The 22,327-nt window shown below is 38.0% G+C and overlaps 1 protein-coding gene across 5 annotated transcripts in view; it reads left to right on the top strand.

Moving 5' to 3' along the window:
- The window catches only part of IMMT (inner membrane mitochondrial protein), a 44,035-nt gene that overhangs the window by 3,050 nt on the left and 18,658 nt on the right, over positions 1-22,327 (top strand). For 2 of the 5 annotated variants that reach the window (XM_044261563.1, XM_044261560.1), the window contains exons 2-5: positions 13,934-14,007; positions 15,248-15,437; positions 20,366-20,477; positions 22,178-22,315. In XM_044261563.1, coding sequence (XP_044117498.1) covers positions 13,934-14,007; positions 15,248-15,437; positions 20,366-20,477; positions 22,178-22,315 — 514 coding nt within the window. The remainder of the gene's footprint in view (positions 1-13,933; positions 14,008-15,247; positions 15,438-20,365; positions 20,478-22,177; positions 22,316-22,327) is intronic. The other 3 variants (XM_044261562.1, XM_044261561.1, XM_044261564.1) reach the window with 3 other exon arrangements.

Below are 22,327 nucleotides of genomic sequence, written 5' to 3'. Positions count from 1 at the left end.
TCTCTATTTGTCACCTCTTTCTTCACCTCCTTGCAACCACTGATCTTTATCTCCATAGTTTTGCCTTTCCAAAATTTCATATAGATGGAATCTTACAGTATTTAACCTTTTTACATTGGCTTTTTTCATTTCGTGTAATGTGCATTTATTAACTTTTGTGTCTCTTCATGGTTTGATAGCTTTTTAAAAAAAATTGTATTGTTTGTTTGTTTAGCACTGAATAATATTCCATTGTCTGGATGTACCACAGTGTATCCATTCGCCTACTGAAGTATATCTTGGTTGCTTCCAAGTTTTAGCAATTATGAATAAAGCTTGTTGTAAACATTCATGTGCAGGTTTTGTGTGGACATAAGTTTTGAGTTCTTTTGGGTAATTACCAGGATGCACGATTGCAGTATTATATGTTTACTTTTGTAAGAAACTGCCAAACTGTCTTTCAAAGTGGCTGCTGTTTTGCATTCCCAGCAGTGACGAATGGGAGCTCTTGTTGTACATCCTCATCGGCTTTTCGTGTAGTCAGTGTTAGGGACTTCGGAAGTTCTAACAAATGTGTAGTGATACCTCATTGTTGTCCGGTCTCTTTATATACTATTACTTGGGATTATATCAGTTGTCAGAACTGTATTCCGTAAGCAAATGATTCTCTAGCTTCTTTTGAGCTTTGTACTCAAATTTTCTTTTCCTTGTTTGATTTTGTCAACTTTATCTGGAATATTGTTTGTCAAAGTTCTTTCCACTTTCACCAAACTTCATCTTTTTTAATGTTTTCCTGCTTTTACTATTGCTCTTTTAGAGTCAGTTCTTTTTTTTTTTTTTTAAGATTTTATTTATTTATTTGACAGAGAGAGATCACAAGTAGGCAGAGAGGTAGGCAGAGAGAGAGGAAGGGAAGCAGGCTCCCTGCTGAGCAGAGAGCCCGATGCGGGACTCGATCCCAGGACCCTGAGATCATGACCTGAGCCGAAGGCAGCGGCTTAACACACTGAGCCACTCAGGCGCCCCTAGAGTCAGTTCTTTATATAGTAGTTAATAAAGTGTTTTTTAAAAGCATACAGATTGTGTCATACCTTCCTTCATTGGCATTCTGGCACATTGAGAGTAAAATATAAACTCTTTACCACACCCACCAGGCCCTTCATGGTCTGCTCTCTTTGCCTTTTCTCATTTTTCTACTCTGGCTCATTCTATTTTGATATATCTAGCACTTAACTCATTGCATTGTCTATTTTATTATTTTATTTTATTTTAATCTCACTACTTTTTCTTCTTCATTTCTTTTGCCTTGAAGTCTTCCCACACATCTTTGCTTAGTTAATTTACTTCATTCTAATATTTTCTCAAATATCACCTTCCCTTCAGAGAGGCCTATCTTATGTAATACAGACCTTTGACCAGTCTCTTCTTCCTTACACCACTCTGAACTTACCTTTACCCTACTTTTACTTTGTAGCTTTACTACTACTGACATAATGTATATTTGTTGTGGGTTTTCCACATTAAAATGTAAGCTCCACAAAGGGATTGTGTCCGTTATTTTTTGTTGCTGTATTTCTAGTACTGATCTTAGTAACTGACTCCTAATAGATGCTCAGTGAATATTTGTGATGTGTTTGAATTAAAAAATAAATTATTTTCTGTTAGCTTTTCTTAATCTCCATAAGTGGATGTGATCTTCCCTATAGCCCCATAGGTTTTGTTTTGTTTTCTTTTACTTTTTTTAGAGAGGGAGGCAGAGAGAGAGAGGGAGAGGGGGGCAAAAGGAGAGGGGGAGAGAATCTTAAGGAGGCTCCATGCCCAGCAGGAGCCCAGTGTCACAACCCTGAGATCATGACCTGAGCTGAAATCACAAGCTGGTCACTTACCATTGAGCCACTAAGGTACCCCAAGCCCCATAGGATTTAGAATCTCTGATGGTATATTATGGTTCTCCAGAGTAACAGAACCAATAGGATATGTAATAGATAAAAGGATTTATTATATGGAATAGGCTTATGCAATTGTGGAAGCTATCAGCAGTGGAGCTAGGGGGCTCCACTAGCCCAGACTAGCCTGTGGTAGGGTTTTAGTTTGAAGGCTGATGGCCTGGAGAGCTAATGTGCAGTTCCAGAATGAAAGTCTGCTGAATTCCACCTTTTTGGAGAGGCTCATCTTTTTGTTCTAGTCAGGCCTTCAGCTGATTGGGTGAGGCTCACCCACATCATTGAAGGGAATCTGCTTTTGTCACACAGTTCACTGATTTAAATGTTAATCTCCAGAAACATCCTCCAAGTCGACATAAAATTAGTCATCACAAATGCCATCTGCCTAACTCTTTGGACTCATCATCCTTAAATTCCTTACATGTGGATATTCAACAGAAATGTTCTCTTTTGTGTCTTCTTTCTTTCCAGAAATGCCCTTCAGGACTCAAGTTCTTCCTCAGTTTATTTCCCAGACTTAACACTATTTGTCTTCTTACTCCCTGTACTGCCTGCATCACCAGGCCCAACCTTTTTTGAGTTGGGCATTGGGTTTGGAGGGCCTGAGCTTTCAGCACAGCCAACTCCTTGACAATGGATTTGCTAATGGTCATCTGCATGTGCAGAATCTTAACTGTTTATCACTTGAAAGAAGAGAAAGAAGCATTGTTTAGGAGATTGATAAACCCAGTATGGCCAAAGTTTGATAGCAGGACTAGTTTAGGTTTGATTTCATTCGTTGACATTTTTAGTTGTCATCTTCTGGAATTCTCTCTCTCTCTCTTTTTTTTTTCTTTTTTTTCCCTCCATTAGGATTGTAAAACAGTATGTTACTCAGCAGTAATGTCTGCCAAGCGTACATGGTAAAAGGTACTTTAGTATGTCATACAGCTTGCTCTTTGCTTTTACCTATGCTAGAATCATTTTTTATTATTCCTTATTTTCATTTCTGTAGGCCATTGGCTTTCAGACTGTTTTAGGATAAATTTTACATCATAACTCAAGACAAGTGAGTGGGAATATATGAATAATAGATATTCACACATATGTGCAGGGAAAACTAAAGAAGTATTAAGTTCCTTGTTTTGCTATATTTAATATCTGCCATTTTCTTGGTGTAACTGAAGGGTACTTTTTCTAAGATATAGAGTGTGTCTATACTGAGAGATAATACTGCCTCAAGGCCAAATTTCCTGGATTTTTTCGTGTAATATATTTTTAACTTTAATTTATGATTCTTTTTTTTTTAAAAAGATTTCATTTTTTATTTGAAATAAATATATTTATTTGAGAGTGCGCATGGATGCACACACATTCAGCAGGGAGGGGCAGAGGGAGAGGGAGAAGCAGATGCCCTACTAAGCATGGAGGGTGATGTGGGGCTTGATCCTAGGACCCTGAGATCATGACCTAAGCCAAAGGCAGATGCTTAACCAACTGAGCCACCAAGGCACCCCTTATTTCATTATTTTATATGAAATATTTTAAGTTAGCTCTAGAAGTAGTTATTAAGTTGACACATACTAATCTACATTTCATTTTTTTTTTTTTTAAGATTTTATCTATTTATTTGTTAGAGCGAGAGAGCACAAGCAGGAGGAGAGGCAGGCAGAGGGAGAGGGTGAAGCTGGCGCTCTGCTAATGTGGGGCTCTATCCCCGGACCCTGGGATCATGACCCGAGCCGAAGGCAGATGCTTAATGGACTGAGCTACCCAGGCACTCCTTATTTCATTATTCTTATAAAATATTTTAAGTTAGCTGTAGAAAAAGTTAAGTTGTCACATACTAATCTACATTTCAAATGTAGAACTGGTCATTAACTTCTGGGTGTTTTTTGTTTGTGTGGGAAGAATCCTTATGACAAAACTTTAGCAGAACACCATCAGTTATAGCGACTGGCAAATTCTAGAGGGGAAGCCTGGAACCTCCAGATGGGGTTCATGTGAGGAGATTATTTATTACATTCTCTTGTTTCTAGGTTGTAATGCTAGAATTTGGTTTCTTTTTGTATGTTTACCTTAGTTTGGAGCTAAGGAATAGATTGTGCAAGAACTTAATGTGGGAATTACAGGTTTTATCTTTTTTGTTTTTATTTTAATTTATTTTTTAAGATTTTATTTATTTGAGAGAGAGCAAGAGCAGAAGCAGAGGGAGGGGCAGAGGCATAGGGAGAGGGACAGGCAGACTTCCTGCCCAGTAGGGAATCTGACATGGGGCTCCATTCCAGGACCCCAGGATCATGACCTGAGCCGAAGGCAGATGCTTACCTGATTGAGCCACTCAAGCACCCCTCTTTTTTGTTTTTAAAAATCATGTTTCTATAAGTTAGATACAGTAATGCTAGCCTTGTAATATATGTCAAGGCAGAGTGCTTTGAAACAGTTTGGTTTTTTCTACATGATAGGTTTTTTTTTTTCAAAGATTTTATTTATTTGACAGAGAGACACGGCAAGAGAGGAAGCACAAGCAGGGGGAGTAGGAGAGGGAGAAGCAAGCCTCCTGCGGAGCAGGAAGCCTGATGGGGAGCTCAGTCCCAGGACCCTGGGATCTTAACCTGAGCTGAAGACAGATGCTTAACATGAGCCACCCAGGTGCCCCTACATGATAGGTTATTATTAATAAAAAGGTATTCCAGAGCTAAGAAGTGTATTAAAGTAGTCGACTTCATTTATATAAATAAAGAGATTAGCTTGGTGCTTAAGAAAGAGAGCTCTAAGAGGCTGACTTAGATCTGGCTATGGTTTCTTAGATAGGACTCCAAAAGGAAAAAAAAGATAAATTGGATTTCATCAAAATTAAAAATTTTTGTTCATCAGAAGACACTGAAGTGAGTGAATAGAATGGGAGAAAATATTTTCAAACCACATATCTGATAAGGATCTAGTATCCAGAATAGGTAAAGAACTCCTATAGCTCAATTTCAAAAAAGATGTCCCTAATAAAACATAAGCAAAGGACTTGAATAGACATTTATCCAAAGAAGATATATAAATGATCAAAAAGCACACGAAAAGATAATAAACATCCATTGGCATTAGGGAAGTGCAAATCAGAACCACAATGATACAGCCACTTCATACTCACTGTGAAACCTATAATAAAAACCAAAATTGACCGGTGTTAGTGAGGATGTGGAGAAAATGGAGCCCTCATACATTGCTGGTAGGAATGTAAAATGATGCAGAGTTAAACATAGAATTACCAAAATGACCCTGCAGTTCTACCCCCCCAATTGAAAATAGGTGTTGAAATAGAAACTTGCAGAGAAATACAGCATTATTTATAGTAGCCAAAAGATGGAGACAACCCGCATGTCCATCAGCTAATAATGTCTGGATAAACAAAATATGGTGTATCCATAGATAAAATATTCCAGTCAGCCCTCAAAGGAAAATACATGATACATATATGGTACATGCTACAACCTGGGTGAATCTTGAAAACATTGTACCAAGTGAAAGGAGTCAGGCTCAACAGAACAAAAAAAAATGTATGATTCCATTTGTACCAAATACCCATAGATCCAGGAAGTAGATAGTGTTTGCAGGGGCTGAGGAGAGGGGTCAATGGACAGACTGCCTATTTGGTGGTACAGGAATTTCCTTTTGGAATGATGCAAATGTTCTAGAACTAAACAGTGGTGATGGTGGTTGTACAGCACTGTGGATGTACTAATGTCACTGAATTGTATACTTTAAAATGGTGAATTTGTGGTGTCCTTCATGGCTGTCCATTAAGTGTCTGCCTTCATCCTAGGTCATGATCCTGGCCTCCTAGGATGGAGCCCTACAGGGAGCCCCACATCAGGCTCCCTGCTAAGTGGGGATCCTGCTCCCTCTCCCTCTGCCTGCCACCCCCCCCCCGTGTATTTTCTCTCTGTCAAATAATAAAAGCTTAAAAAAATATGTATATAAAATGGTGATTTTTATAAGTGAATTTTACTACAGATGGGGGAGAAATTTTTTTGATACCAGGTATTTGCAGATGGCCTGAAGTACAGAGACAAAGTTACATATTACATACATACATATATGTATATTATATATATTTTATGTATATGTGTTAAATTAAAATAATTTTAAAATATGTTTTAAATAATTTAAAAATATGTTTTAAAATAATGTGTTTTAAATTTGAAGTGGAGTCTATTGGCCAAAGATGGGACATTTTTTTTTTTCAGAAGTGTTTAAATTCATGAGTTCATAAAGATATCTTTTGGTTAGCTGTAGCTACATAAGCCACCTTGAGCTTGGGGTAGAATAATAATTTATTGTTGCCTCGTTTCAGTTTTGGGGTTTGCCTGGGCTCAGCTGAGCAGTTTTTGCTGTGTCCCTAATGAGGTTCTTATCAGACAGTGGCTAGGAATAGAGTCATCTCAAAGTCTTCTCACTTTCATGTCTGGCAGTTGATACTGGCTGCAGCTGACACCTAAGCGGGGACGGTTGGCTAGAATGCCTGCATGCTGTGTCTTGGACGATAGGACGTCTTGGATGCGTATGTGGTCCCTGGGGTACAGCTCTGGAAGCACTTTTCCTTTCAGTCTAATAACTTGTGAACTAAAGAGACAAGTATCTGCTCTCTGTTTACCCATCGTACAGTACAGTGTGACAGGCATTCTAGACACTTCCATTCAAAAAGGTAGGAAACAAGACCACACATAGCAGTCATTTTAAAATTAACAGTCAAAATTAACATGTTGCTAATTTTTTAATTCATACTGATTGGTAATAATACTTCATAACTCTCAGTTCTGCTCTGGCTCTTGGATTCATCCCTTGAATTAGCCTTCCTTTTCTAGAAAATGTAGTTATCTTAACTTTGGGTTTCCTGTGGATTGTATTGGGGTTTTCTCCGTTAGACAAAAAAGTCACACCCATGAATATCAGGGTAAGCTTACCTTTACTGTTTTGGACTCCCTGTGAGCTACTATAGGGTAAAACCCTTAAGATTCTCAGTAGCCCTGTTGTTGAACAAAAAGACTACGGGAGGTACACTCTTAGGATCCCCAAGGGGCCTTTTCTCTGTGTGAAAAGATTCTGTAGGGAGTGCCTCCTTAGAACTTTGAGGTCTTAAAGGATTTTTGCCAACTGGAGAGGCTGAGAATGAGAGAAAGTTTTTATTTTTGAGCCTATAAAGTCCTGGCTCCTTAATATTTCCTTTAAATTGTACTTGAAAACTAGACAGGTCTTTTGGTTTGTTTGTTTTGAAGTTCATTTTTACCCTTATACCCTGCTCAAAGAAACCAGTTGGCACTTTGAGCATTCTGCTTGGAATTCTGTTTAGCTAAATCCATCAGTCCATTAGGTACAACTTCTGATTTTCTATTTTCCATGTTACCTGTTACGACAGGTGACAATTTTGACACTGTATAACAAGGATCCCTTTTTCCTCTAGGTTTCCAAAAACATTTTTCTTACTGAAGCCCTTAACCAACACTCTCCATGGATGAGGTGAGGCTTCTGTGAAGTCTCTTCAAGGCCTTTCCAACTTTCACCCTCTACCCCATGTGCTTTATGTTTTATTGTGGAAACCCCTTACTCTAGATACAAGTTACCTGTTCGGTTGTAACTGTATAACAGATCACCCCAAACTTAGTGGTATTAAATAACAGCATTGTTACTTGTTATTTTATAATAATAGCATTTATCATATAGGTAAAAATTACATAAATGAAAACATTTATTATATAAATAACCTAAACAGATTATCTCTTAGGTCTAAGGATTTCTGGGTTCTCTCAGGAGGTTCTTGAGGTCTAATGCAGTTGCAAGGTTCTGGGGAAAATGGCAATGTTCTGGAAAACCAGGTGGGATGGGAAATGTAACAATTTTTAGGAAATACAATTTGTCACAATTAATAAATGAAAAAATCCACAATTGGTCATTATCAGAGGATAAGTAGATAAAAGGGTAACGGATTTATCCTGCCTTTCCTGTATGACCTATATTTTGGATAACCAAATTGTAGATGAGGGGAAGGGTCTTTTTATAAGATATGTCAAATAATAAATGAAAAATAATAGAATTACTGTCTTCTACAACTTCCAGTAAATTAATGGATCTAGACATTGTTACATCAATGCAGTTGGTAACATCATAAAAAGAGAGCTAACCAGAAACTGTGCCTTCTGGTGAGGGAACACAGCACCAACTAAAGTTTTACCAGAGAGAATAAACCTGAGCTTAAGCAGGTGTCAGGATCTACCTCTGGTTTGCAGGAAATACAGAAGACAGGATCATGTTAAATTGTACCTTAAACAAAATCCAGTCTGGGAAATTCTATAGAACAAGTAGTCCCAGTTCTTCAACAAATTAATTTTTGGAGGGAAAACCTGTAGATTAAAAGAGACTTAGAAGATATATTTTCTTTTTTTAATAGGTAAAACTACACTATAGTAGGGACTCATACTTGGGTGATAAAACCATAAAAACCCATAAATTTTCTGACTTTTAAAACTACTTAGGGGGCGCGTGGGTGGCTCAGTGGGTTAAAGCCTCTGCCTTCGGCTATGGTCATGATCCCAGGGTGCTGGGATCGAGCCCTGCATTGGGCTCTCTGCTCTGCATGGAGCCTGCTTCCCTTCCTTTCTCTCTGCCTGCCTCTCTGCCTACTTGTGATCTCTGTCAAATAAATAAATAAAATATTAAAAAAAAAACTACTTAGGATATTAAATGCTACATAGAATATAAGAGTAGGCTAATGAGGATAAATTTTTTTAAATCTAGAGCCACTGGTTTAGGAAAAAAAAAATTTGAGTAATACTACAGTCTTCATTTCTAGTTTTTTCTCATACAGAAGTAGGAAACTACTGCTATCAGTGTTTGGCCATGAAAGATAACTTTTTTTCATGTTTTATCCCTTCTTAAATCAGAAAGCATCTTTTTTTTTTTTTTTTTTTTTAAGATTTTATTTATCTGAGAGAGAGTAGGAGAACAAGCATGGAGTGGGTGGGGTCATCAGGAGAAGGGCCTGACTCCAGTCTCCGTCCCAGAACCCTGAAATCATTACCTGAGCCAAAGGCAGATGCTTAACTGACCGAGGCACCCAGATGCCCCCAGAGTGCATCTTATAATTCATGATGTGTTGTTTAATTGAAAACATTTTGATAGCTCAGCTTTCACAAGAAAAAAAAACTAGCCAGGAAAATTCTGAAAAAATAATAGTACTCAAAGAGAGGACAAGTCCTACCAGAGTAAAAGCTAATTCTAAGATGCAGTGGTTAAAACACTGTAGTATTAGTGCAGATCAGTGGAACAAAATAGAGAATCTAAATGCATCAAGACATTTAATATATTTTATTTTATTTTATTTATTTATTTATTTATTTATTTTTTAAAGATTTTTTATTTATTTGTCAGAGAGAGAGAGAGGGAGAGCGAGCAAGCACAGGCAGACAGAATGGCAGGCAGAGGCAGAAGCAGGCTCCCCGCTGAGCGAGGAGCCGGATGTGGGACTGGATCCCAGGACGCTGGGATCATGACCTGGGCCGAAGGCAGCTGCTTAACCAACTGAGCCACCCAGGCGTCCCCATTTAATATATTTTAAAGGTGGCATTTCAAGTCGGAAAAAATTGATTGTTAAGTCTATGATTCAGGGACAACTGAATAGAGATTTGGGTAAAAAGTAAAAAATAAAAAAATAATTAAAAAATAAAAAAAAAAAATTAAAAATACCTTACACTAATTTCAAAGATTTATATGGGGGTACCTGGGTGGCTCAGTCAGTTAAGCAGCTGTCTTGGCTTGGGTCAGGCTCCCTGCACATTGGAGAGCCTGCTTCTCCCTCTCCCTCTGCCTGCCACTCTGCCTACTTGTGCTCTCTGTCAAGTCAATAAACAAAATCTTGAAAAAAAAAAAAAAAAGATATTTAAAAAATGAAACTGATAGTAGAGGAAACATGGAAGAATTATTTTGTAATCTGAGAGTGGCTTTCTAAGAATATGAGAAAACACATAAGACATATGAGAAAACAGAAGCCATATAAGATTGACAGTTTTGACTATATAAAAGTAATTTTTTGCATGGTATGAACTACCATAAACAAAGAAAAAGCAGATCACAAACTGGATAAAAACATTAGTTATTAGCAGACACATGGCTAATTTCTCTTTATGTATAAAGAGAAAAGAATATGAAAAAGATCAGTCTTACTTAAAAGTGGTCAGGGGGTACCTGGGTGGCTCAGTGGGTTAAGCCTCTGCCTTGATCTCGGGGTCCTGGGATCGAGCCCCGCATCGGGCTTTCTTCTCAGCTGGGAGCCTGCTTCCCCCCTCTCTCTGCCTGCCTCTCTGCCTACTTGTGATCTCTCTCATTCTGTCAAATAAATAAATAAAAATCTTAAAAAAAAAAAAAAGTGGTCAAAACGGAGAAAGACAAATATACCATATGATTTCACTGGTGTGTGGAATCTTAAAAACAAATACGTAAACAGCAGAGTTAGACCTATAAATACAGAGAAGGCAGGAGGAGGGGGAAGTGCAAAGTGGGTGAAGGGGAGTGGGAGATACAGGCTTCCATTTATGGAATGAATACACAGGAATAAAAAGTACAGTATAGGGAACATAGTCATTGATATTATAATAGCATCATATGACAGATTGTAACTGCACTTGGGGTGAGCATAGCATATAACACAGAGCACAGAGTTGTTGGATCATTGTGTTGTATATGTGAGACTAATGTAACATTGTGTGTCACCTATACTAAAAAAAAGTAGGGGCGCCTGGGTGGCTAAGTGGGTTGAAGCCTCTGCCTTTGGCTCAGGTCATGATCCCAGGACCCTGGGATGGAGCCCTGCATCGGCCTCTCTGCTCAGCGGGGAGCCTGCTTCCTCCTCTCTCTCTGCCTGCCTCTTTGCCTACTTGTGATCTCTGTCTGCCAAATAAATAAAATCTTTAAAAAAAAAAAAAAAAGTGAAACTGGGTGTAGGGAAACATTCACTAAACAGTTTTGTTTTATTAATTACCAGAGAGACAGAGAGTGGGTGTGCGTACAAGCAGGGGGAGCAACAGGCAGAGGGAAAAGCAGGCTTCCTGCTGAGCAAGGAGCCTGATGTGGAAATCGATCCCAGGGCCCTGGGATCATGCCTGAGCTGAAGGCAGACACTTAACTGACTGGGCCATGCGGGCGACCCTTTATTTTATTTTAGAAAAAGAGTTTACATGAACAGCAATAATAAATATAAAAGTAAATAATGAAAGTGGTCAAGGATATTGTCTAATCATTCATAAATACATGAAAAGATACTGAGTCATAATAAAGGAGATCGTGATTAAGACTGTACTGAATGTGTTTGGCAGGCTGTGAGAAAATATACATTACTAGCAAACTTTTTGACTACTTGGGCAATATTTATCAAAATTGCAAATTTTACCAGAATTAACTTAAAATGATGTATATTTCCGAGACAGCAGTACTTATTATAACAAGAATTTAGACTGAATCTCACTTTCCATCAAAAGGGGGCTGGTTAAGTACATTAAATAACATCCATACAGTGGAATAATGAATCTCCGTAAAACCCTCTAGGACGAGTTCATTTACTGATACAGAAGGATCACAAATAAATATTGTTGAATGAACTTCAGAACTGGGTGTATATTGTGGTATTCGTGTTAAGGGGGATTTTGGGGATTCTCTCACAAAATATCTCTGGATATACAAGAAACTGGTAGCATTAGTTGCTTATGGAGAGGAGGGGATCTGAGTGGCTGAGGGACAGAAGTTGTGAGGGAGACCACTATATGCAACTAAATCTTTTGAATTTTGATTTTAAATTTTATGTTTTAATTTTATTTGTACTAGGAACTATAAACTTAACAGTCACATCAGATATATTTTGTCAAGGGAGGGATAAGGGTCAAGATAAAGCAAAGTAGAAGATGGAAAAAGAAACAGGTAAAAAAATAAATACTGATGTGAAATAAAGTATTTTTGAGTTATAGCATTAATATGGTTTTGTACTTCCCAGGTTCGGTTTTCCGCTATTAATGTTTGCTGCTTGATGTTCCAGTTAGCAGTTATCCACTGTGAACAGTGTCTTAATCTTTTTTTATTATTATATTTATTTATTTGACAGACGGAGATCACAAGTAGGCAGAGAGGCAGGCAGAGAGAGAGGTTGGGGGGGGCGGGAAGCAGGCTCCCTGCTGAACAGAGAGCCCGATATGGGGCTTGATCCCAGGACCCTGGGATCATGACCTGAGCCGAAGGCAGAGGCTTTAACCCACTGAGCCACCCAGGCGCCCCTTAATTTTTGACTTGAATACTTCTTTGTACCTATGAAAGTATGGAATCTTAAATACAACTTTAATGGTTTCCTAATAATTTCCAAGTCAACAAAATGGAGATGTTGACTTACAAAAGTAGTTGCAGTTTTGTTTAAAATGTCCAATAACCAACTTTACAGAACAGTAGGAAGACATGCTTTTCTGTTAAATATAGTTGAAAGATGTTGAGAATTCTACACATAGGATCAAAATGCTTTTAAAATACCAACTGTGGCTTCTTTACGTGTTGTAAAACATCTAACTTACGGTTTTTTTTCCCTAAATGTGTTGGTATTAATGTTTACCTTTAGGCATAAATTGCAAATGTAATTAATTCTAGGGTAATTTTATGTGGCCTTTGATCCTATGATCAAGTTTCTTTGAAATTATTTCTAAAAGGAAATTTGTGTTTTTCTGATATTCTTTGAATGCAGTTTCATCAGGGAACCCAGAGAATGCATTTTTTTTCCCTCTTGTCTTGTTGCAGTTTGATTTTCTAGTTCATATAAAGAAAGATATTGGTGGGATAAATTTGAAATTTCAGATCAGTTGCTGTGAATGACTTTAAGTTTATCAAAACCTTCCCCCGTAGTATTTCTGTAGGGGTTCATTTGTTTTATTTAAGGGATTCACATACTGTTAAGAAACATTTGCATTTACGTGCTTTATTTTGATTAAAACAAATTTCAAAGTATTGGTTTGATTATTTGCATAGGATCCTAAGCAAATAGTCCATTTGAGTAAAGGGACTAGTTATATGGAGGTAAGTATTCGAGCATTTATAATGTTAAAATTTTTGTCTTAAAAATTTTGACTTTTGGGGTATCTGAGTGGCTCGATTAGTTAAATGTCTGACTTCAGCTCTGGTCATGATCTCAGGATCCTAGGATCCAGTCCAGGCTCCCTGCTCAGCAAGGGGTCTGCTTCTCCCTCTGCCTCTGCCTCCCCCCCCATCCCCTGCACCCCCCAGCTCATGCTCTGTCTCTTTCAAATAAACAAAATCTTTTTAAAAAAGTTTTGACTTTTAGTTTAAGGCAAACCAAGATTAACTTTTATTTATTTATTTACTTTTTAAGATTTTGTCCCAGGACCCTGAGATCATGACCTGAGCTGAAGACAGCCACTTAACTGACTGAGCCACCCAGGTGCTCCCCAAGATGAACTTTTAAATTTAAATGACTGCTGCTAGGAAATGACTGGCTGGTCCCATAGTTATCTTACAGATGGGAAATTTGGTTTTCTGGATAAATTAAGCTAAGATTGGATCTCTCCCGAGTGGATTTATACACATCTTACAATGCAGTGTTTCCTGTGGGTGATTTTTCAGATGTCTAAATTAAGCTTACCAAGTAAAAATAGATATTTTATACTTTTGTTTTATTTTTTTCTTGCCAATTAAAAAAGCATATGGCAAATTCCAGTCATATCCAAGAAATAATTAGTGTACATAACACTTTAAAGTGCTAATTGATCATAATCTGATAATCATTTTTTAATCTTAAAAATAATCTTATACGAGTCTTGGGGTACTGCAAGCGTCATTGTTAAGGGCCTCTAAGAGTGTTCCATGGTAAGTTGATTTCTGAAAATAATTTTTTGTTTAACAAAGACATGTGTAATAAAAATATTACACCTGAGTTACAACCCTAAAAGCTTTCCAGATTCCTTCTTCATTGGTTGTGATGTTTTCTCCTTCCTCTCTAGAGTTGTCTCTGTGGGAAGTTTGTCCTCCGTCCATTACGACCGTGCCGTAGATATTCTACTTCAGGCGGTTCTAGGTATGTAGTGTGTCTCCCTGTAAATGGGCTTTTAACTGTGTGTAAAGAGACATTTGTGTATCTGTTTTCCATGAATGTGGGAATAGCTGTTTAAAATCTTTTTTGTTAAGGGGTACAAACACTGGAGCTTTGCTCTAATATTTGGAGATTATTTATTTGTAGGTGAAAATCTGTTACGATGCTCCTTTTGGTTCTTTTGTATTTAGATGGCATACAAGGTAGACAACCTCCCTCCCTCATGTGCTGTCTTCCGTTCTGTGGCTAATAGATTTATATCCAGAGCTCAGCATATTGTAATTTTTTTATAAAGATTTTATTTATTTATTTGACAGACAGAGATCACAAGTAGGCAGAGAGGCAGGCAGAGAGAGAGGAAGGGAAGCAGGCCCCCTGCTGAGCAGAGAACCTGATGCGGGGCTCGATCCCAGGATTCCAGGATCATGATCTGAGCTGAGCCGAAAGCAGAGGCTTTAACCCACTGAGCACCCCAGCATATTGTAATTTTAAAAGTATTTGTTTTATCCGATATTTTTATTGTCTTTCTTTTGTAAAGGGTTTATTTTGTTTTATTCACAGAAATGTTTTATTAAGGGGAGAGGAACTTTAAAAGTTAGTGATTGATATGGGGAATTTGAGAGGCAGGGTTGGGGGTTTGGCGGGTAGGAAAGGAAAAATGAAACAAGATGGGATCAGGAGGGAGACAAACCAGAAGAGACTCTTAACCTCAGGAAACAAACTGAGGTTTGCTGGGGGGGTGAGGGGGTAGGGATAGGGCGGTTGGGTTATGGACATTGGGGAGGGTATGTGCTCTGGTGAGTGCTGTGAAGTGTGTAAGCCTGATGATTCACAGACCTGTACCCTTGAAGCAAATAATATGTTATATTTTAATTAAAATAAAGGGATGCTGCTTTTTTTTGGACTTAAGGGAAATCTCATGATTGTGAACATCTTGAATTTTAACTGTTACAAGGTAGATTACTTCATTCTTCCTATTCTAGATATTACTGTACTTAAAAAAATCTAGTTATCCGTACGTAAATGTTGTTTTCTGTTGCAAACCTGTTTTAAAGCAAATGAAGGAAAGGTGATGTGCAGCTGTAATAATAAACTTGGCTGCTGTCATCTGAGTCAGCAGTAGATGGGTAGAGTTTAGGGGTCTTTGAGATTCTTACATTGGTCTAAGGAAGTAGGTTTGGGAGAGGCAAGAAGTATGAATGTGTTTCCTATTTCTTTCACTTAGGTTGTCTCCTGGCAAAATTGCTGGTGCTGGCCTTTTATTTGTTGGTGGAGGTATTGGTGGCACTATCCTGTATGCTAAATGGGATTCCCATTTCCGGGAAAGTGTAGAGAAAACCATACCTTACTCAGACAAACTCTTTGAGATGGTTCTTGGTTCCCCACCTTATCCTGTTCCATTGCCAAAGAAGCCGGTAAGAGTTTTAAACAATATTTCAGTTTATCCTATGGACTAGTAAAAGCAGGTTGTTTTCATCTTGAAAACATTTTATAATTCAGTAGAACTTGGCCAGATAAGTGTTTACTAGTTTCCTTGAACATTAATTTGTAGAGTTGGATTTTCATCCCTTCCAAGTTAAGTGTTCTCATTTACTACCCACTACATAGAATGATTGCGTGGCACATGAGGGTAAATGGAAGAGGCTGTTTGGGCAGAGGTAACTGTGGCTGTCCCGTGGATGGAGGATGGTTGTGGCAGCTTACACTGTTGCAGCTCTCAGGTTCTGACTTACAGCACTAAAAACGTAAGCATAGAATGGTCATGACACAGAATCCAAGACGTTATAGTTAGTAGTGGCTTTTTCTAGACCATAAAACAAGAGTCACAGAATTTTCAGCTACTTACTGATCGGTTGACGGAAATATCTTCTGATATTTCTGGAACGTTGTACATATTCAGAGTTTGAACCTACCCCCTGCCCCCCAGGCCTAAAAATTTTTCAAACATCTTAAATAATTGTTCATTCAAACAAACCCCTTGAAAAAAAATTTACAGAGGAGAGCATGGATTTTTGCTGATTGGTCTTGGATATTTCTTTATGCTGTGAGGCTGGACATGGCTGATCAGTACTTTCTTAAAAATTGGGTGGACTTCTTTTCTCTAGTAGCTAGCATAGTCTAGAGGTCAGTCATATAATAGCCTTAATACTTAGAAAAGCAAGTGTCCTGTGACACCTTCCCCTTACTCTGTCATGCTTTTTCAGAATAGTCTTCCACATCATTTATTCTTCCATATGAACTTTAAAATGTCTATGCTGGCCAAGAGAGACCATTTTGTAGCTTCAGTAGTCAAGGAACGGAATTCTGTGGATTCATTCTAAAATCTTGGGTCTGTTTTAGCCTGCATGACCCAGGAGACATAGCTGAGAACACTTCTAGGAGCATGGAGTAAAGCTGACAGTTGAGAGTAGTGTTCTTTTCTTGCTTGACCTGACTTCAAGTGTCATTCTTTGTAGATTACCTGTTTATCTCTCTCAGAGTCATGGCCTTTTCTCATTCTACTTCAGCTATCCTGTTGAACATTTACGCTTGGATTACTTGGCAGGTCCATACTGTACCACCTCAAAAGTTACACTTTTCTGATTTGCTCTTTTTGTGTTACAGATAGTATCATGCTGTCACATAGTTAGGTTAGAATTCTTAGATTCACCTTCATAGTTGCCTATATTTTGTTAGCAACCGTATCTTGTTTAATCTCCAATGTTTATTATTTTTTTTAAAGATTTGATTTATTTATTTGACAGACAGAGGTTACAAGTAGGCAGAGAGACATGCACAGGGGTAGGGGGAGCAGGCTCCCTGCTAAGCAGAGAGCCTGATCCAGGGCTCGATCCCAGGACCCAGGGATCATGATCTGAGCCGAAGGCAAAGGCTTTAACTCACTGAGCCACCCAGGTGCCCCTATTTTTTTCTTGCATTACAACCGTCATCCCATTTCTGACCTCTATCACTTTGTATCCAAACTAGACCTGTTTCTTTCTTCCCCTGCCAAGACTTTCCTCCCAGTCTCCACCCCTGAGATCTCTTCTTCTACCATAATCTAGGCTATCCTCATATCAATACCAGAGAATCTTCTCAAGTAAGTGCTATCACATTTTTATGATATTTTCATGATACCACTTATCATTGATTTTTATATATTTATTATTATTTGAAAGACCGACAACAGAGACTTTAGACATTGTTTCATGTTCTGCATGAAGAGAGTAAAGCCAGGGGTGGTTAAAGGTTAGCCTAGGAGCTAGCTGTTTGTTACTTTATTCTGTAGTTTATGGTTTTTGCCGGTTTATAGGTTGACATTTAACACAGCTTGGCAGTCTGGCTTTTTGTTTACCTTTCCAGCCTTATCTCTAAATGGTTCTGCACATAAATTTTTAGCTTTGTGTCAGTTTACTTTATAAATATGCCTTGTGCTTTCCATTCATTTATTCAGCAAATGTCAGTCAAGTTGATTACTATATACCAGACACTGTTTCAAGGGCCTGTGTTAAAGCAGAGAGCTAATCAAAGATCACTTCAGCTTGCACAACTTTTCCCTTTGTGGGCTCGTACCCAGAGCGGCTTCTTTTCTTTTGCCTTCTAATGTTCTCTTCAAGACCTATATCCTTCACTACATACACCAAAGTGTATTTTCTTATCTCTGGATTACAGTAGTAGTTAGTGTTTTTTTGTTTTTTGGTTTTTTGTTTTTTTGGTTTTTTTAAAAGATTTTTTTCTTTATTTATCTGACAGAGATCACAAGTAGGCAGAGAGGCAGGCAGAGAGAGAGGAGGAAGCAGGCTCCCTGCAGAGCAGAGAGCCAGATGCGGGGCTCGATCCCAGGACCCTGGGATCATGACCTGAGCCGAAGGCAGAGGCTTAACCCACTGAGCCACCCAGGCGCCCCAGTGTTTTTGTTTTTTAATTTTTACCATTTATTCATTCTTTACTCTTGTGCATTGTTACCAATTTGTTGCTTTTAGAAACTGTGCATTTTATTTCATGATAATCGTTTTGGAGCCAACATGGTTATTTATGCACAAGATAAATACTGAGAGAGGATAAACTTAAAATCTTTTTGATGGACATGGAATAAGACCTGCCTAAACGGAGACAAATACTGTTCTGGATAGGAGTTAATATCATAAAAATGTCATTTTTCTCAAATATATGCATTTCTCTTAAATTTCCCTTAAATTTGTATATATTTGACAGAAATGACATTTGTATATACAGACACTGACACACACACCCCCAACACACCCATACCATTTACACATACACCTAATAAGAATTCTAATGAATTTTTTTTAGAGATTGAGGAATCAGATAAGATGATTTTTAAATTCATATGAAAGGATAAATAATGTACTAAATTAGCCAAGCACATTTCAAAACAGTGTTGGGTTAGGGAGGAGTCAGAGGACACTTTTTTCCCAGGTAATTGACTTTATTATAATCATACTTTAATAGAACGGTAAGGTTTTAACACAGGATTAGAAATTAGAATAGAAAAACTTAGTCTGGGGTGCCTGGGTGGCTCAGTGGGTTAAGCCGCTGCCTTCGGCTCAGGTCATGATCTCAGGGTCCTGGGATGGAGTCCCGCATCGGGCTCTCTGCTCAGCAGGGAGCCTGCTTCCTCCTATGTCTCTCTGCCTGCCTCTCTGCCTACTTGTAATCTCTCTCTGTCAAATAAATAAATAAAATCTTTAAAAAAAAAAAGAAAGAAAAGAAAAAAGAAAAACTTAGTCTGGAAATAGGTCTTATTTATACACAGACACACATAACACACACATTTATTGGGAGAGTGTGAGTTGGTAGAACCTTATGCTAAAGCGATCTGTTAGTAGCTGCTAAAAATATATAACCTTTTTGACCTAGCACTTCCTCTTTTGGCAGACTGTGCTACAGATACCACTGCAGTGCTTTCCAGTTGCATGGACAAGGATTTTTTTTTTTTAAGATTTTATTTATTTATTTGTCAGAGAGGGAGAGCATGCATGCACAAATAGGGGGAACGGCAGGCAGAGGGAGATACAGGCTCCTGGCCGAGCAAGGAACTGTATGAGGGACTCCGTCCCAAGCCCCTGGGATCATGACCTGAGCCGAAGGCAGATGCTTAATGGACTGAGTCACCCAGGCACCCTGGACAAGGATGTTTAACAATGAAAAAAGCAGGAAACAAGCTTGTTTTCCAAACATAGGAGAGTAATTGATAAAATTTTAGGGTTTACAGATACATTAAGATATACAATTAATTAGAATGTTATGGAACTAAAAATCATTTCTTGATCTGGAAGAGAATGTCCATGATAGATTATTAAATGAAAATAAAACCAAGAACTGAGTTACATGGTAGTTTGTATAATATAACCAACCTTATTTTGTTTTGTTTAAAAAAATGAAAAGTTGTATATGTGTATATACCTGAGCTTATGCTCAGGGATGGAAGGATAGATTTCAGGCTATTGGCAGTGGTTACCTTCTGAGTGCTGGAAGGGAAAAAAGCAGTAAAGAAGCAAAATAAAACCATTAATATGTCTTGATATTATTTTGCTTGTTATAAGGAGCATGTATTTCATGATTTAAATGATAAAATTTTACTAAAAGAAAATGCACATATTTCTAATTTCTGATAGTGACAAAGTTCAAAATTATTGCTCTTATATTTGAGTAATTTTTGAGATATCTGAATTCCATTACCAAGTTCTGGCAAAAAAAAATGGCACATCACAGGTGGTAAATGAAAATATTTCTGTTACTTAGTAATTTTTGCCAGCGCACTATAACGGCCGTCCTTTAATGAACAGGGTCTTAAACTTGAGGCAGGTGGTAACTGAGAAATAGAAAATCAGGCATTACAATAGGATCCTGTTTTTCAGTGTACAGTTGCATGAGTCTGGGAGATTAAGGAAACAAAGCTAACATTTGGTTTTACTCAGAGCCTCTGAAAATTATTTGTTTCTAACTGAATATATACACAAGGCAACAAAATTGGATTTAAGAAGCAGATGGAAATGGTGCTCTCAATGTTGTATATATAGAAGAAATGGTGTTAAAAGGGAAGGCTCTGCAACATGTACTTTATTAGTTGCCCTAAGAGAAGCCTTTGGTACTATGAAAATTGGGCCAGTCATTTGGCCCAATGACTGGGCCCAGTGAAGTTTTTGGGTTGCATTTTTCTAAAATGAAGACTTACCTTACCTTACTGTGATTAATAAAATATGTAATACTGTGAAGTGTTAACTTTATATGAAAAGCCTGAGGTACTTGACTTTTGAAATAATACAAGTTATTCTGTGCTGCCTTTAAAAAAAAACCAACAGTATTATATCTGAAGTGTTATGTGTTTTTTATTTCCAAGATTCAATCTGGTCCACTAAAAATCTCCAGTGTATCAGAGGTAATGAAAGAATCGAAACAGCCTGCCTCACAACTCCAAAAACAGAAGGGAGACACTCCAGCTTTAACAACAGGTACCTATACTTAGAATCAGTTTTTTAAAAATTATAGATAAATAGATTGTTTTAATGAATTTGTACCCAGGGTCAAGAGGGGGCCCCTACCTCAGGAAGCACTCTTCCGGTCCCTAGTTCTTACCAGGAAAGAAGTGTTTACACCTATCATTTGACACTCCTTGTAGGAGTTGAGTGGGATATGGAGTTGGACTTTATTGTGAATAGCTATTCAGTGAGGATAATGGCAAGAATTGTCTTGCCTCCAACACTTTTTCTTTATATTTTACCCCTGACTCTTAGCTTTTCTCTTCTCTTCTCAGTGATGTAGCTGTGGTCTGGGGAATTTTTTCCCCCAGTTCATGATTTGCCAGTACTTCTGTCCCAATTTATGACACTTACCTAACTCTAACCTGCTCAGTAAACATTTCAACTTCTGTGTTTCTCCTTTTATTAAACCTCTTGACTTTCTTTCATTCAGCAAATATTCATTGATTGTCTACTATGTGCCAAACATAGTAGGCACATTCTAGGCACTGGGGCTATAGCAATGAACAAAATAGTAAAAAAAAGCACAAACTCTGCAAATATTTCTTAGTGGGATAAGGGGAGGAAGACCATACATAAATAATATATAAAATATATAGGATGTCAGAAGTCATGTGTTGGGAATATTGCAATTTAAAACAGGGGGTAAGGAAAGTATCATCTGAAAGGTGTCATCTGAGCAAAGACTAGAAAGCGATGAGGGATTAAGGCAGGTCTACAAGGCTAGTGGGAGAAAAGCATCAAACAGAGGGATTAGCTCATGCTAAGGCCTAGTATATTTAACTAATAAGGAGCTCATGAAGCAGGAGTGGAAGAACAGTAAAAAATGAGGTTAGGAGGAAGCAGGAAGCCTATTGCGGCAGGCTTTCGAGACCGTTATAAGCATTTTGCTTCATATTCTGAGTGAGATGGGAAGGTGTTAGGAGGGTTCTGAGCCAAGGGATTGATATCTGATTTTTATTTTAATAAGGTCAGTGGCTATTGCAGAGAGTAGATAAAGAGACCAAGAGCAGAGCAGGGAGACCAGGTAATAGGCCTTGCAGTAATCCAGCTTCATCTTTTAAATGGGACTTTCAGTTTATTTAATTTTTTTTCTCTGTTATGTTCCTCTTTTTTCCTCCTCTATTTTACCTCTTGAATTAATTATTTTCTTTCCCAGCACTTGTTTATAAGCTCTTGATTTTTTCCAGCCTTCCTTTCTTCTTTTGTGTTTAAAACTGTCATACTGTTCTTGCTCACACCTCTTCTATCATCTCTACACTGTTCAAAGCAGTTAAAAAATATCTTTTGATTACTTTGTTTTGTTTACCTTCTTCATTACAGGTCTGTTTTTCCTTTGTTAATACTTTTCCATGTTATGTAAATCTTCTGGCCACTTCCCATATGTTAATATTTAATACCATTTAGTATGTTACTAGAAGCCCTGCCTGAGAACCATGGTGCTGAAAATGCAAGTGGGATCTCTTGTGCATTTCCCCTCTTGTCCATCTTGTGTGGGTTTGTGTCTCTGGGGGACTGGGCCATAGTCTCCTTGCATGTTTGAGTAGTGGCAGTACCTGCATTTGTGTCTGTAAGGAGGCAGATGTGAAGTGGGTGCTAGTCGTAGTAGATTCCTGTGTTCTTCTGTGTTAACCCAGGAGATTACAAATACCATGAGTAACATGTATTTGTAGGACCTACAGAGGCAGCTCAAATTATTTCTGCAGCAGGTGATACACCATCAGTCCCAGCCCCTGCGGTTCAGCATGAGGAATCTATAAAAACTGAGCACCCTGGAATTGGTGAAGGGCAGCCCAAGCCTGCAGCTTCAGGTAGTTTATTTA

Source organism: Neovison vison, chromosome 8 (genome assembly GCF_020171115.1).
Source record: "Neovison vison isolate M4711 chromosome 8, ASM_NN_V1, whole genome shotgun sequence".
In the NCBI taxonomy this organism is placed as follows: domain Eukaryota; kingdom Metazoa; phylum Chordata; class Mammalia; order Carnivora; family Mustelidae; genus Neogale; species Neogale vison.
Note: the sequence above shows the minus strand (reverse complement) of the source record. Positions and strands in the feature narration are given on the sequence as shown.